The sequence below is a fragment of the Aricia agestis genome, chromosome 1 (assembly GCF_905147365.1).
Source record: "Aricia agestis chromosome 1, ilAriAges1.1, whole genome shotgun sequence".
NCBI lineage: Eukaryota > Metazoa > Arthropoda > Insecta > Lepidoptera > Lycaenidae > Aricia > Aricia agestis.
In genome coordinates this window covers 15,420,450-15,438,095 of record NC_056406.1, presented here as the reverse complement: position 1 = coordinate 15,438,095, position 17,646 = coordinate 15,420,450, and the positions used below count along the sequence as shown (strand labels likewise).

General features: G+C 36.2%; 1 protein-coding gene across 1 annotated transcript; it reads right to left on the bottom strand.

Moving 5' to 3' along the window:
* Nucleotides 1–1,738: 1,738 nt before the first annotated feature.
* Nucleotides 1,739–17,131, bottom strand: LOC121733880 (ATP synthase mitochondrial F1 complex assembly factor 2). The gene is made up of 7 exons (XM_042124285.1): nucleotides 16,938–17,131; nucleotides 15,657–15,850; nucleotides 15,332–15,442; nucleotides 14,802–14,979; nucleotides 14,513–14,628; nucleotides 7,656–7,809; nucleotides 1,739–1,767 (listed from the first exon to the last, which is right to left on the bottom strand). The coding sequence occupies exons 1-6, from the start codon at nucleotides 17,008–17,010 to the stop codon at nucleotides 7,660–7,662; spliced, it is 822 nt and encodes a 273-aa protein (XP_041980219.1). The 5' UTR covers nucleotides 17,011–17,131; the 3' UTR covers nucleotides 1,739–1,767; nucleotides 7,656–7,659.
* Between the last annotated feature and the right edge of the window lie 515 nt (nucleotides 17,132–17,646).

The following is a 17,646-nucleotide window of genomic DNA, read 5'->3' as shown; positions in this document are numbered from 1 at the left end:
CCTTCCTATCATCATTTTGGCCACGATAATTTGCCTTGCCCATTTGACCGGCCTCAAGCAGTAAACTGGACGATGTCGAAGGCAAGTGCTCAATTAACGATGAGTCTGATAATTGCTTCTTACTTACAGGTTTTAATTTCTCAGGAGACAAAATAGGTATTGAAATGTTCTGAGTATTTTTTTCTTGATTACTTTCTTCAGTTAACGGGCTTAATAAAGAGGATATTTTTAAAGGCGCTGACGCAGCTGCCCTTATATTTGGTTTAATATTTTCATTGACTTCAGCCCGTATTATATTATATGAGTTCACATTTTTATTGTTGGTGATTGCACTAGGTTTTTCTGGTCTAGTCTGGTCTGGTCCATTTTTAATACAATTCTTGTTTAAATTATTCTGAATAACCGATGAACTAGATACATTACATCCAACGCTTTTACGTGTCTCACTATTATTAGGTATTATGATAGTATTGGAAGACGCAGGTAACTCAATTTCTTTTACAGTTTTGCTGTGTGGCGATTGAATTTGGACGCTTTTCAAAAATACTGGCTGTGATGTAGTATCTGAATGTTCCGATACTGCCTTTGGTATTTCAGGAATTAGATTTAATTTTTTTGTTTTAAGGTTAGTATTGACTAAAATATTCGAAGTTGTCGCGTGTTGGTTATTCATAATATTATCTCCTATTCTGAGTGTCGACGATTCAGGTATCTTGCTGGCTCTTTTCTGTACCGAATTTTTAGGTAGGGATTTTTTCATTTCTTTCAACATTAATTTTAGTTTTTCTTTTTCACTGGTAGATTTTTCTGTACCTTCATCCGAAATATTAAAATTGAGTCTTGATTGCCTGTTTGAAGAATTGTCTTGTTTTGAATCATCGTTGGTTTGACAATGAAGACAAAATTCCACTGAAGATTGATATTTACGAAGACATTTTGTACATATCCACGGATTTTCAGAAGTACTTGATAGATGAGAAGTTTCTCCCGTTGTATGCTTAAGTGCCTTTTTCCTTTCAATAATTTCCAACGCTTGCTTGTCTAATTCACTTATGCTGGGAAGAAATTTAACGTGACTTGTGTCTATATTCATACTTTTTCTATTATCGAAAATTTGTTTCAGAAAACTTTTGTTGTCCCTAAATATTTTATTCTTGTTAGTCCTGCAAGAAGCCGATTGTAAATTAGAATCGACTTCTGGAATATTGCCCGTTTGCATTATTTTTCTTTGTATGAGATTTTCTTTATCGATCTGTGAAACGTTTGGAGGTTTCGGTGCAGGCCTTTTTCTTTTGTATCGTGGAAGCGTCACGGCTGCCGCAGTGGCAGGAGGCAGTGGAGCTCGACGTTTTCCAGGGACGTATGGAGTTCTTCTTTGATAGCACTCACTAGTTGCCCTTTGCTGACGAGAGTGTAAGTTGCTTCTTTTCACGGGTAAGGAATCATAACCTTCGAATCTTAACAATCCATACTTGCGATGTATTGTCATGTCATGATCACGTCTTCTTCGTATTTCGCGATCGTACAATCTTTTGTTATATGTATCTGTCGGATCGTAAGTAGATATAGTTAGTGGGGGTCTGCTAGTCACATACTCGGTTGGTCCTAGAAAGTCGAAGCTGGCGACGCTCCGATCCGATCCGACACTGGAAATGCTTTCGCTAGAAGATCTTTCTGAACGCCGTAGCCAAGAAAAAAATGTCCAGATTCCTCCAGACGATGGACGATTACGGGGCGAGTGGCCTTCTTCGCTTCCGTTCATTCCCTCTGAAACTTTTAAATTAGTCCTTTTATTTAAATGCAAACATTTTATGCAAATAAAGACATAGTCTCGAGCAGTGAGCAGTGTCGTCTGTCATAAACATGCTCCAAATCTTCTAATGAACGTAGTTACTGTAGTTACTCATAAGTCATACACTTTTCAAAAGGACCTCTAGATAACAGAAAAAGGGATAAAAAGTGTCATGGATTGGTCTAATTAGTACACAAAGTAACTATAAATAAAGTTCTTAAGCAATATAATAAGGATACTCACGTTCTGACTAATCCAGAATAACAACGATTTCAAAATTAGATCACAATGTAACAGATTCGACTTTTAAGATAAACGTCCATTGCTTTAGATTTTTTGAATCCTGCAAATTAAAAACTTTAAAGGAATTGTATAAATTTTTCAATTCAATTGAGTTCACGCACAAAAGACGATAGTTTCGTCGCGATGATTCGAGCCAACCGCGGCACACTCCGCCCGCCCAGCTATATTTAGCAGTTCTTCGCGATTTCACTTTTGCTGTTTCTATTTCATTCTTAACCGCTTGACCTCACTTACGTTTTAAAGATATACCTACGTATTTTTTCGTTTATAAAAAGCGGCGCAATAAAGATGTTGTCAACACGTTGTATTGAGTTGATTAGAAAATGTCCTCGTTGTCTGATATCGTAATCGTAAACTGCAAAACGTCTTAATGGACGGCTTCCTTCTTTTGTCACACCGTAATACGTCATTACTCTTTTGTTAGACGGAGGCTACTCAATTGCAAATAGCATTCCTACGGGACCCTATTACTAAGAATTCGATGTCTGTCCGTCTGTCGGTCTTCAGGCTGTAACTCAAGAACGGTGATAGCTAAAGATTTGAAATTTTCACAGATTATGTATTTCTGCTATAACAACAAATACTAAAAGCAAAAGAAAATAAATATTTCAAGGGGGCGGCTCCCATACAACAAACGTGATTTTTTTGCAATTTTTTGCTCGATATCAATAATGGCAACCTGAAATGTTCACAAAATACTCAATTTTATTTATACTTTAATATTTATTTTTAAAAAAATCCGGCCAAGTGCGAGTTGGACTCGCCCATGCAGGGTTCCGCAGCAGCAAATAGGTTTATTTTTATGAAATTAAGAGGTTTTTGATTTATTTTCATATTTCAGTTGATTTAATGAAAGTTAAATTAAGGTTTACAATTCATGACGTATAGAAAAACTACATGCTAGATCTTGTTCGAACTAATTTTCGTTGGTAGTTTTTGTAGTAATGTACATCATATATTTTTTTAGACTTATCATGCCCCTTTGGAAGTTAGAGGGGGGGGGGGACACATTTTACCACTTTGGAAGAGTCTCTCTCGAAAACTATTCAGGTTAGAAAAAAATGATATAAGAAACCTCAATATGATTTTTGAAGACCTATCCACAGATACCCCACACGCATAGGTTAGATGAAAAATTTTTTTTTGTTTCAGTTGTATCTATGGGGACCCCTAAAATTTTTAATAATTTTTCCATTTTTGTATCAAAATCTTAAAGCGGTTCACAGACTACATCTACTTACCAAGTTTCAATAGTATAGCTCTTATAGTTTCGGAGAAAAGTGGCTGTGACATACGGACGGACGGACAGACAGACATGACGAATCTATAAGGGTTCCGTTTTTTGCCATTTGGCTACGGAACCCTAAAAAATAATAAAAGAAATAATTAAGGGAACCCTTCCTTAATTATTTCTTTTATTAATTTTTTTGGTCCCCGTGGTCCGGGGGATGATTTGTATCAGTACGGTTTCGGTTCCAAACATTATTTTAGCACTCAAAACTAATAAAAATAATGCCGTCAAAAAATTATTGTGCTGTTGTTTATTAAAGAGCAAAAATAGGCAAAAATTGTTTTTTTTTTGTATGGGAGCCCCCCTTAAATTTTATTTAAATATTATTATTAATTATTAAAGAAGGCATATAACTAAAGCCTTTATGAAAATTTCAAGAGCCTAGCGGTTGCCATTATTGATTACGAGCAAAAAAGACCCAAAAAATTACGTTTGTTGTATGGGAGCCAGTGCCGTAAATAGGGCGGTGCCACCGGTGCCCAGGCACAGGGCGTAGACTCTGGGGGCGCAAGAATGGCCAAACCAGCCAGTACTACTATTTTTTCGGTTTGCTCCTGATAAGTTCCCGGGTGAATCTACTCAAAATGTTATTTTAGGCCAAAAATTGTGTTTTTTAAAAAACCCTATATTGCTCTGAATGTTTCTGGTGTTAAAAGACACCGAAATAGAATTCCCTTTCTGTAAGAGTCACGAAAAAAAATTAAATAATTTAAGAGATATTTAATATTAAGTAAAAACTGTTGTTCATGACAATGACTAAATTTGTGGAAAATGACGTGTTTACTTAGAATAATGACAGTTTGTTGAGAATAATGATTATTTTAAAAATCTTATCCATATTCGTGCTGATTATTATTATTGTTATAAACGCCTCCGTGGTCCAGTGGTCCAGAGCGTGACTCTTGACTCAGAGGTTTGATTCCCGCGTTGGAAACATATTGTTAATTGTTATTTCCAAGTTCACCTGATTGTCTGAGACTCAGAACAGGAAAATAAGGTCTGACAAGTAAGATGATCCATGCGTCGGATCACGGATGGGCATGTAAAAGTCGGTCCTTGCGCATCTCTCGCCAGTCGTGTCGGTCGTCCGTCCCACTGGGTTATGTGAGTTAAAAGGAATAGAGAGTGCTCATGTGTACTGCGCACACACTTGGGCACTATATAATTACTCCTGCGTAACTGGCCTGGTTTCAATGAAACCAGCCACCGTCACCGAAACCGGTGTGGGGGTTATTGTTATTATAAGTAAAAAATAGGATTTTTAATAAAACTTGTATGTTAGTAAAAGTGTTGATTTATTATAAAAATGTATTTCCTAAAATATAGCTAATACCAAAATCTGCCTTTAAAAAAATATATTCTACCTTTTCGAGTCACCTGCAATAAAAAATGTACACCTGTTAAATAATAATAATTCTACCTATTTATTATTTCTCAAATAATATTTTATTATCAAACGTTCCGCGCGGCTTCGCTCGCGTAAATTAGATATTTCACAGACAAATTAGGGCACAAAAAATAGCCTATGATCCTTCACGTGGTCAATTTCTTAATTCTTATCAGTTATCTGTACCAAGTAACAGAAAAATTGCTCCAGTAGCTCGTGAGATAAGCTCCTTCAAGTAATTTCCCCCTTTTTTCCATTTTTTCCTCTATTTCTTAGCTCCTATTAGTCTTAGCGTGAAAAAATATAGCCTATAGCCTTCCTTGATAAATGGGCTAACACTGAAAGAATTTTTCAAATCGGGCCAGTAGTTCCTGAGATAAGCGCGTTCAAATAAGCCCTTTGAAATAATTTCCCTCCGTTTTTTCCACATTTTCCTCTATTTCTTCGCTCCTATTATTCTTAGCGTGATAAAATATTCGTCGTCGATAAATGGGCTATCTAACACTGAAAGAATTTTTCAAATCGGACTAGTAGTTCCTGAGATTAACGCGTTCAAACAAACAAACAACCTCTCCTGCTTTATAATATTGAAGTGTAGATAACATTATTACTACTTTTCTTACTATTCTACTACTATTTTTCGAAAATGTGTTAAATAACTACCTAATTGTATTATCGACATTGCATCGATTCGATATATTTGTCCCAGTTTTCCTGAAATACAGTTACAGATTTGGTCATTATTCTGAATGATCGTCATTATGTTTTTAGGGCTATTCAGGAAAAAGACGTTCAGGAAAATGAGGAATTCACTAAATTCGTTTATAATTAAGTATTGATATAAAGAAAACTAAGAAAATTATTAAGAACTTAGAAATGTTGCGGGCCTTTATAATTTGGTATAAAAAAAAGTAGTGAAAAACAGACAAATGTTGGCACACATCGAGAAATGTAAATGATGTCTTATTTGGAAATTTTTGTAGAACGTATTTCAAAGACTCACCTGCATAAAACGAAGACCTCTATCCACACCAAAGCACTGCGATCAAATAAATGAGCCAGCAGATTTTATCGCAAAATAGGTTTCAACCCGTCACGTTGAGTATATCGGCAAGGCATTCAAAACAAACAATGCGCAGGACAATGACGCGAATTTTATGAACATTTTAAAAATATAATTTTTAGTTATTTAATGTAAGTTGATGTGTTATTTGTTAGTATCGGATAGTTTATTAGTTCTTTATCTTCAAATTATCATTAAATTTTTAATTCTTTCTAGCTCATTTTTTTTTATAAATAATAAATTGTAAGCGGCAGTATCGAAACGACACGCAAAAATTTCATAATTTGGTACTTTTTTTTATAATAACTTTTGAAATATTAACTCTACTTTCAAATAGTTTTAGCAGCATTTTCGTAAGTTAATTAGACATTGAAATGTGTAATGTTACATCAAATTTACGAAGGCGTTTTGAACCCAACTTCGAAGACATGAATTTAGTCTCTCTCAAATATTCGCCCTCCCGCTGCGTCCCTAGTGCTCGATCCCAACAATACGTTATACTTACATGCCAGTAACATCAAAAAGTCTATTAAATAAGACAAAACATTAATTTTATTTTTTAAATTTCCAAAATATTAGTTTAATATCATATTATTATTATTGTAATTGGTCTACTAACACCAAGTTTTATTTTATCACCCTGAATGAAACAAAATAGGCCTATACAATATAGCATTGCTCTGGGTACGTATAATACCTAATTTCAAAAAACTAGGGCGCAGTTATGATGCTCGCACAGGGCGCAAAAAAGGCTATTTACGGCACTGATGGGAGCCCCCCTTAAATATTAATTTTATTTTGTTTTTAGTGTTTGTTGTTATAGCGGCAACAGAAATACACAATCTGTGAAAATTTCAGAAGTCTAGCTATAGCGGTTATTGAGTTACAGTCCCATTTTTACCCTTTGGGTACGGAACCCTAAAAATCGCCCGAATGTATTCGGCGCCATACGTTATTCAAAACGGCTAGCCATAATGTAATAAAGCGAAAGATGAGTCGCCTCTTTGACAGTTTTTAGTTCCGATTCTTAATACTCTTAGCACTGCCTGTGACATAACAACAACAATGGCGTTGGATACCAAAAGTGTGTTGCGAAATTGCGAAGTTTTGAGTGAATGAAATAAAGAAAACAGTAAATTTCAGAACAATTGTCAGGGGCAATTAAAGAATTTCTATTATTCTTGATGTAAAACAGTAAAGAAAGTACCGGTAACGAGGAAAGTACGATGCGGTTAAACGTGGGCCGCCTTATTGAAGAACGTATCGCAATGGCAATCCGGCTAATCGTTATGTAAAACTGCGAATTATACAATCCGCCTGCGACATATAGACAACCTCTTTCACGGTTTGGTCGCTTTTTAGCAGCTGGTGGCGATCCTAGTCTCTTTACCAATTACACATATATATATATATATATATATATATATATATATATATATATATATATATATATATATATATATATATATATATATATATATATATATATATATATATATATATATATATATAATTGGAATCTCGGAATCGGCTCACACGATTTTCATGAAATTTAGTACTTATAGGGGGTTTCGGGGGTGATAAATCGATCTAGCTAGGAATCATTTTTAGAAAATGTCATTTTATTCGTGTTTTATTGAATACCGATACTCGGTCAAACAGCTAGTGTAGTTCTTAAGCAGCGTGTATGAAAGCTTCAAATATGTACCAGCTGTTTCGGCCTTTGGGAGATATATGTAGTTAATGCCTTAATAAATCTAATACTATAATTAAATTTCATATGGATTTCCAAGCTAAAATATATTTAAAGAATATTTACATAATTATGAACTTTCTTCAGATTCTTTTCTTTTGGCAGCAATCGATTGTTTGTCTCCGGAGCAGTGTATGAAGAAGAGCGATGCAGCGACGCGGGCAGTCAGTTCCGCTTGATTCATCTCGTGCGCCCACGGGACTCGACCCCAACTTAAAAGCTGTAAACGAGACTTGTTAGTAGGTACTAGGTTGTTTTGTGCTTTGGTAAATTGATGGATAATACAGATTTCTTTGTGCCCAATTGAAAAATCTATTCGTTAATTAGGGATTTTAAAATTTTCCCCACTAACCTCCCACTTAACCTCTTGTGGTCACAGATAACACAACTGTCATATAAAAAGGTCAATATGATGACAAGGTCAAACATTAGCGAATTTTGTTAATAAAATAAAGAAATCACGGTAAAAAATAAGTGTTCACAAAATTTCAGCTTGATAGCATTTGTATTTTTTTTATTATGCGCCTTCAAAGTTGGATATTCAAGTCGAATTTTTTTTTCAATTAAATTTCTTAATATTTATATACAATTCGATAACTTATGCAATTAAAAGCAACTTTTGTTATGAAACCACTTTCATAAACGCAATATTTAATATACCTGTCGAACAAAGTTGTCTCCCGATGCGTACAAATTACGAAAGACTGACGTCATACTTTCGTAGCACTTTGTATGGAGCGATTCGGGCAGGTCTTTTTTATGAGATATTTGAATTGTCATATCTTGGTGAATTTTTAAGCTATCAGAGTCATTCTTTCAGCGATGTTTCTATTTTTTAAATATCTTTCAATTACCGATAAGAAAAAAAATTGTCATCATGCCTATTGTAGGCCTGAACATTTGTCACATACAAAAGTGATGGCAACCTCAGTTTGCGGCTATTGTGGAACTGGCAACCATGGATATTCATGTACAAAATGCATAAAACTTTAATTTGGTATCAAAATTATTAAAAAAATCGATGCTTCAATTTTGATACCTTATTTTCTCACGTCATTTTCTTTCAAATGATGTAAAATTTACTGAAAAAAAATATACATGCAAATGATGCATTTATCTCATGAACATTCAACTTAATTAGAGGTACTTGCGGTTTTTTTTTTAATGATTTAAGGGGGCAAACGAGTAAACGGGTCACCTGATGGAAAGCAACATCCGTCGCCCATGGACACTCGCAGCATCAGAAGAGCCGCAAGTGCGTTGCCGGCCTTTTAAGAGGGAATAGGGTAATAGAGGAGGGTAAGGAAGGGAAGGGAATAAGGGAAGGTAGGGAAGGGAAGGGAATAGGGTAGGGGATTGGGCCTCCGGTAAACTCACTCACTCGGCGAAACACAGCGCAAGCGCTGTTTCACACCGGTTTTCTGTGAGAACGTGGCATTTATCCGGTCGAGCCGGCCCATTCGTGCCGAAGCATGGCTCTCCCACGTATAAAACTACTTTTGACAAGGCAACCCAACATTAATCCATTCTATACGTTCTAAAGATTATTTTAAAATATATTTGATCGAAAAAAACGATTCCTGCAGGATTTTACGGTCGGATCCAATACTATTATAATATCGCCGATCAACAGTGTCGAATTTATATTTACTAGAGCTCGCCCAATGGTCGAAATTCGACCTTGAATTGAACGACATTAGGACTAAGTACCTATATTTTGTAAAAAATATTGACTATCATTTTTTTTCAACCCTTGTCTCTGGGACAAAGCTGATCTCAGACTGGCCGTGTAAGCATTGTCTTAGATTCCATAAAAAAAACTATAATCCATTTTCAATTTGTCAACTTGTTGTCAACAGACTTCAACCATAAATTCGTATGTATAGGCTTGTCACTCAAAAATCTGTCATTTCTCATGTGTGTGTATTGTAGTGTGTGTAATGTTTTATTTGTTAAAAAATGTATGATAAAAGCATAATTTCAAAATAATATTAGTTCGATGCACTCCTTCACCATATAAACTATAACTGTGTAAAATTTCATGCACCTACGTTTCCCCATTTTTCGTAAAAAGGGTTACAAAGTTTTTCGTTCGCGTATTAATCTATACTAATATTATAAATGCGAAAGTATCTCTGTCTGTCTGTCTGTCTGTCTGTCTCGCTTTCACGCCAAAACTACCGAACCGATTATAATGAAATTTTGTATACAGATAGTCTAAAGCCTGAGAAAGGACATAGGCGTTGTAAGGGGGTGAAAATGCGTAAATTTGTTCAAATTAAGTTAGTTCCAAAAATTCAAAATAGATGGCGCCGTGCGTCTCCTACATCGCGCTAACGCTTGCCCAGAAGTCGCTCTATAAGAGGTGGTATTTTCGTATAGGCAATTATTTTCGATTTTTATTTCTTTAATACGTTGCTTGTTAAATCAGTATTTTATCTGTGCAGTGACGTAACCTTAAACCTATCAATGATAAATAGTTTATGGGTAAAGTTGTGTAATTGGGGGGCTAAATAAGCTTTAAAATTTGGCATAAAATATAAAGATTAAATTAAAAAAATGAAATATTATATGCACACTAATAGGGTTGTTGAGAAAGTGATTAGGAGGAAGAGGAGGAAGAGGAATTTTCACGCGCAAATTTAGAGGATGCGGATGAGGAAGAGGATATTTTTTGAGAAAGAGGATGCGGATGAGGAAGCGGACGAGGAAGAGGATGATAGGAAATTATAAATACTAGCAGACCCAACCCAAAAGTCTTTGTCCTGTCTGTCCATAACTAGGTACATTCATTACACAAAAAATAATTAAAAGGGCATTTTCCAGTGGACCCAACTATGAATCTAAACCATTCTCAAAACACACACAATAAAGAATCATCAAAATCAGTCCATCAATGGAATTAAGGAGGAGTTCAGTAACATACACAACACACGCACACAAAAAAGATGGATACGCGACGCGTATGCGCAGTGAAATTGCTCATAAATTCCTCTTAAATTTTGAGGAAGCGATAGCGGAAGAGGATTTTTTTTATTTATGAGGATGCGGTAACGGTTGAGGAACCCAAAATATTGCGGAACTTCCTCATTATGAGGAAGCGGAAGAGGAATCCTCAGCAACCCTAGACACTGCACAGCTGTTTTGATTTAAGAGGTACCATGGTTTTTTTATTAAAGCTATTGACACCAATTTTGTTGACATCGCGCGCTATAAACTGAAGTCCACGCGGACGAAGTCGCGGGCAACAGCTAGTATTATGATATGAGAGTCATTGTCATCATCATCGTAAATCGTTGGCCTCTTCATCACTTACTGATGATTTAAGTAGTTTCATGAGAATTGAGTATTTGAACAATTTTTTTTTTTTGTGATAAATGGAAAGATCATTTTATGTATAAGTTTCATAATTATATTTTTTTCGCAACAATTCAAAAGTTATTTGAAAATAAAAATACCGAAAACACGCCAACAGCTCCCGCACTAACCCGAGCGCGTGTGACGTCATAATGTTATTTTTCACCACATAACAATAAAAACAGGAGGAGACTGACATACCACGACTTAGACTGGGTTGCACTAAGGGGGGTATTACATTATCATTTGTATATGATCATATATAGGATCCAATGTATATGATCATTTGATCATATCTGCATATTACATTATCATATTTCATTGATCCTATTTTACGTCATATTATGTGGTTTCAATAGCCAATGGAGAGCGCTAACGCTGACAGGTATTGACGTCAGGGTTACTAGATCTCAAAGAATTCGATTTGTCAAAAGACATCGTCATTTTTAATATGGCTTGTTTCTTGTTATTTCAGTAAGATTATCCAAGTATATAATTAGAAAAATAATTACATTACATTATTTGAAACATATTAACGAACAAGAAATTAAAAACTCTTTTTTATATTAAATAACTGGCAACACCTATTTCTAGGACCGTATTGGATCCAATCTCTCAGCAAATGTAAAAAATCTATGATCAAGGAAGAAATGAATCATATGTCTATATTACATTATCCAATATCATTGACTCAATGATCTCGGATCCAAATATGATAATCTAATATCCCCCTAACTTACTTTAACTTTGACTACAGTGCAAAATGTCAAATCTTTAGGTAAAGTTAAAAATGGACGCCATCAAGACGCCATATTTAACCATAAGTCATAACCATAGAGCTTTTTATTGAATATTTTAGTCGCTCAAAACGTTTAACACTACAGCTGATTCAAAAGCCGCCGTCTAATTGAAGTAGTTCAGCGCGCACCGCTGCGGCGCTAGGTGGTAGGTGCGTTTTATTTACAATATGGCGTCAACTAGCAGGTGTTTGTTGGTGTTTGTGGTTGTTTTTCGGAAAGAAAGTAGTTAATAAAAGTTACAAGTGTTATGAAAGAGACAAAAATTGTGGAGGCACATATTAGGAGTGACTCAAAATTACAACAAATATTCGAGGTGAAATTACGGGATTATGAAATGGATGGACGCAGCCCCCCCGAAAGGGGGGTTCGGGGGGCACAGCCCCGTCAAAATAAAAACAAAGAGAATCCAGAAAGTCCAAAAGTTGGTTAGGTTAGGTTAGAACTTACGAGGGCTGCTATTTATGTATCCGGAATTAAAAAAAGAAACAAACATATATCATTTAATATGGTTTTATTGCTTTTCAAAATATTCGCCGCGATGATCGACACACTTTTGCATACGCTGGAACCAATTTTCATAGCACTTTTTCCATTCTGATTGAGGTATCTCCAAAACGTGCATTTTGAACGCATCAACAGCCTCTTCGCGGCTCGAAAAACGTTGACCACGTAATTTGCTCTTCGCGTATGGAAATAAAAAGAAATCGTTAGGTGCCAAATCAGCGCTGTACGGCGGATGACCAGTCAATTCGATCTTTTGACCCTCCAAAAACTGAGTTGTTTCAGCTGAGGTGTGACAGCTAGCATTGCCGTGATGTAATATGATTCTGCGTTGTCGGTTGTCCTTTCTTATTTCTTCAAAGACTTCTGGTAAACAAATGGTCGTATACCATTCAGAATTAACCGTTTTACGATTCTCTAATGGCACTGTAGCCACATGTCCATTAATTCCAAAAAAACAGGTGACCATTTGCTTCAAAGTACTTTTTGCACGAGTAACTTTTGTTGGTTTCGGCTCATCTTGGAACACCCACACCGTTGATTGTTGTTTAGTTTCGGGGTCATATGCATAGATCCAAGATTCATCACCTGTGTAGATATTATAAACGGCTTTTGACGTACCACGGTTGTATTTTTTTATCATTTTTTTGCACCAATCGACACGAGCCCGTTTTTGATCGATTGTCAAGTTGTGCGGAATCCAACGCGAACATATTTTTTTTACAGCCAAATGTTCGTGTAATATCTTATGTATGCTCGTCATACTTATGCCTAAGGACGCCTCTATCTCGCGATATGTAACATGACGATCACGCATTATTAGTTCCCGCACAGCATCTATATTTTGTGGGACAACAGCTGTTTTTGGGCGACCTTCTTTATTTTCATCCGTGAGCATAGACCGCCCACGATTAAACTCACTGTACCAGTGATAAACAGTGGTTTTTGATGGTGCTTCATCTCCAAAAGTTGCGGTGAGTTGAATAAAGCACTGTTGTTGATTTAGCCCACGCCGAAAATCGTAGTACATCATTGCACGAAAATGTTCACGCGTTAAATCCATGGCAAATGAAGACACGCAATTTTCAAAATGACGCCACAATGGAAAAATAATTGACAGTCACATGAAACAAAATGTATTCTTCAACCAAAGAGTTATATTTTCAAATGTTGTAATTACTTTTTAAATATTGTTCTTGTAAGTGGCCAGTTCCGGATACATAAATAGCAGCCCTCGTAATCCACAATACAGAGGGAGCCGAGCGAGCGCAGCGAGCGTGCTGCGGCAGCAGCAGGCGACCGTCGTCAAATAAAAGAGGGCTCGGGGGGCGCGGCCCCCCGCCAAAACAAAAACAAACACAATCCAGAAAGTCCAAAAGTAGGTTAGGTTAGAACTGTGACTGTGCTGCGGCAGCAGTCGGCGACCGTCACAAAACACGCCTCAGAATTGTTTATTTTTACTTATTGCATTAAGCTTTTGGTCACCCCTTAAACTTAATCGGAGAATAATCTTTCAATAAAATACAAAAAGTTTTCCTATTCTCCCAAATTACATATTAAGCTAATGGTCGCCCTAGTTAATTTGCCATTAAGACAGTTGGCTAAGCGTCGTCTAGTAGTGTTGAACGTTGTAGTCAACAAGTCGGCTAAACGACGTATAGCCGTGTGATTGAATGGCGTTGTTCAGTCAAAGGGCTAGCTGTTTGATTGAACGGCTATTTAAACCAGTCGGCTGCGACAGATATATGACGCGCTTGCAAAGGCCTACCACGACCTTTCATAAAACCTATCATGTTTCCAGAACATTTTGTTGTAAAATTACAATAACATTACCGTACTCACTTTTCAAATATAATTTTACTAAAAAACAGTAAAAAAAATGCAAAACATTGTTATATCCGCTGTAAAATATCATTTTTTTTAAGATCGCTAATTTAACGTCAAAGTAGTATTGCTCATTGCATCTATCAAACGGTGTCGCTTAGTAAAGGTAGGCCCCCAGTTCTAATGTACTGCCTAAAGGTAATCGTCCACAGGTCGGTATCGTACGCAACGGACGTCTCGCATCAAACGGATAATTTTTTCACTGTATGTCCACTGTGGTGTGGTTGTGGTACGTGTGTGTTGGCCCTTAATGTCTCATTGCTTGTCTGGCGTTAAAATGCAGACAAGTAATGAGTGGACAATAGGCAACATTGACGTTGGAAATTGTGGCCAACAGCCAACAGATAACTATTATAGTTGGTGGGTGTATAAATATCGCACCTGAAACTCCTCTTCCAGTCGTGCAAGCAATACTGCTTCTTTTGGTTCCAAGTATCGGTCAATACAGGCTAACATCAATATTGGCGATTTTAGAGCATCAGTTCCAAAGCAAATTGCTGCAAAAAGGAAGTTTCGTTAATATTTCTTTAGATTATTATAGGCAATCAAACCAGACACCTAGGCTATTGTGAATTAATTAAAATACAATTCCCGTACTAAACCTACAAAAATTACAGTTCATGCGAGCATGTATATTGTATTATTATGATTTAAACTACTTGCATAATACCGTTTAAGGACGCAAAGTCGTACGAAAGAAAATATCTGGCCAAAACAGCTCTTGTTTCTGTTGTTACTGGTGGTGGCTCAAAGTTTGTTGAAACTTCTTGCTTGATATTAAATCTTTTTTGAAACCAGTCTATGACGGGATCCCACTTTTTTTCCTGTAAGCTTCTTAAATCATCGGCCTTAAAAATAAGAGGAAATTTAACAACATCATACTTATTACTAAGTACAATAATAAAGGGCCTATTCAAACCTGAGCAGTATCCACTACCGCCGTGGGTAACAATATCCCGATGAGTATGTGATTCCATACTAAATATTACCGCTACCCATGGGCCCCATGGCGGTAGCGGATACCGCTCCGGTTTGAATAGGCCTTAAGGTATGAAGCACAACAGAAGCTTAATTGCACGCCGTTTTTCATCAGAGCCATGCTATAATTCATCTGGTCAAGCCGACCCTCTCATGCTGTGGACAAGCGTAAAAACTTGCATAAGCAGCAGCTAAAAAAATTTACACAAAGAAAATACATACCTCTGAATAAAACAATAGAGTGTCAGTTTCAATAAAATCTAAAAGATAACTAGCAATATCATGAGATGTTAACTTTCCAGGATTATCTTGTGCTGTATTACATAATGCAGTCTGAAAGGAAAAAAAGAATAAAATTAGTTTTAAGATTTCAAATGCCAACCACCAACAGTACAATTTAACCGCTTATCCAAACTGAGCAGCTTTTCCCATTTGACAGATGGAAATATTTTTTTTAAAGGTCAAGTAGTCACAACTACACCAAATTCAAAAAGACTTGAATTAAATGAAAACAAAATATACAATGCAAAACTATTCAAATATATACCAAGTGCATTGTGGGCTGAAGAATATGTTCCTTCTGTGCATCCCATTCTGCAGCAATAGATCGAGCCAGCTGCTCAGTATTTACATTTAATACTTTTCCACCTGGCGTTTTCAATCGTCTGTGGTCTAACGTAATTTCCCATTTTTTCTCACTCTGAATTATTCCAGTTTTCCGATAAAACCTTTTATGGGTCGCTGAAACAAGTACAGTACTATTTGAACACAACTCAAATATAAGAATAATGTAAATTAATGACACAAATCAAACTATATTGTAATTAATGTAACAAATTAAAGCCTTTATCAGTATAATAGCCAACCACTAATATTGTGTTGTATCCAAGTTCTCTTACAAAAAAAAACTACAAAAGTCAGTAATTGAGTTTTAAGTCTCTTTGTTGGGCCAAAGAGTAAGGGGTAAGAAGTGAGTAGTAACCATAAAGTTATTATACCTAGCGGAATAGAGCAACAATCTCGAGCTGTCAACCGAAACCAAAATTGGTTTTCATTTGTGTGAAGAATATGTGTACGTATACACTTACACAAGCATGATTGAACATGAATTCTATGAGACTAAATTGTCAATGTGTGGCACGTGCCGACTGGACGTCAAAAAAAGGGTGCTGCTGTCATGTATCACATGTCTCTTTTTACCACGCAGTGTTACTGATAGTGACATCTCTCTTGCTCAGGCCTTTGTTTCTCTATTCCGCTAGGTATATTAAGTTTATGGTAGTAACACAGCGGGACAGGCTATTAGTGGGTCAGTAAACTAATATTGTACATATGGTATAATATGTTATTGCACGGAAATAATTGTTATTGCCATTAGCCAGTGCCCAGTTCTACTGGATAGAATGTACTGGGCAATAAACTGTTGGATAGTAAAACCACAATCCAGTAGATGTACTAGGAGTTTGGAATGTCACTGTCTTGTATTGAGTTATTTCAACGCAACGTAGATGCGGCATACTATGCCTTAATCCGATGTAACATGACGCAGAGCAATGTGGCCTCGCTCGAGATCATGCTCTTAGTACAACAGTTCATCATATCATCATATCATATCAGCCTATAGTCGTCCACTGCTGGACATAGGCCTCTCTCAATGAACGCCAAGATGACCGATCTCCTGCTACTCGCATCCAACATGGGCCTGCAACTAAGCGGAGATTGTCGTCCCACCTAGTTGTAGGTCGACCTACACTAGTACAACAGTTACAATTCAATAAATATATTATACCGATCTATATCAGTAAACATGACGAGTGAAAATAGTTACCATAGTTTCTTAAATTGTTCCAAATTAAATTCGTCTGAGCCGTACAAATTGCTTTTATAGATGTAAAAAACATGATGCTGATACATAAATTTTTAAATAAACATGTGAGGAAACCGACTTTTTCACGACCTGTTTTCTTTTTCTGAGACGTAGCAAGAAAAATAATGTTATATATTTTTATCTATTTGCTCACAGTTTGTAAAATACAAAAATTTTCAAATTGAAAATTATTATTTATATAACCTCGGATCATGTAGTTATTCTTCTTCTTTATTATTATTTTTTTTTAATTTATCGGGAGCTGGATCTTCTTTATTTTTTGACCAGTGTTGCCAACTATTCAAAACGTTTCCCCCCTAAAGCAACTTCAAAACCCACTAAATTTCAACAAAAACTCCCCAAAAAAGCAAAATATTTAAAATTTCTTGCGGTATGTTCTACTAAGCGCTCAAAACGCTGAAATACACCTTCAACAGGCCAAACAAACAAACAGGCCGGCGGTTTTTAAATACTTCAATCTTTCTTTTTTTCATTACATACAGGCTGCGTTCCAGATGACGTTAATTTTGACCAAAACGCTCAAAACGTCCCCTTCTGCCGTTCCCTTTGGCGACCGGGGTCGTTTTGATTGCGGCTATGACGTCACTCATGACGTCATCATTTTCGCTAAAAACGACCCTTGACGAAGATGGGTCAAAGTGGGCGATCT

Excerpts from the sequence above, each read along its gene's own strand:
- LOC121733880 (XM_042124285.1), bottom strand. The coding sequence starts at position 17,010 with ATGTTTTTTACATCTATAAAAGCAATTTGTACGGCTCAGACGAATTTA. Across the intron at positions 15,443-15,656 it reads TTCAGCCCACAATGCACTTG|ACTGCATTATGTAATACAGC; the intron begins GTATATATTTGA and ends TTTTCCTTTCAG. Across the intron at positions 14,629-14,801 it reads CGACTTTGCGTCCTTAAACG|CAATTTGCTTTGGAACTGAT; the intron begins GTATTATGCAAG and ends TCCTTTTTGCAG.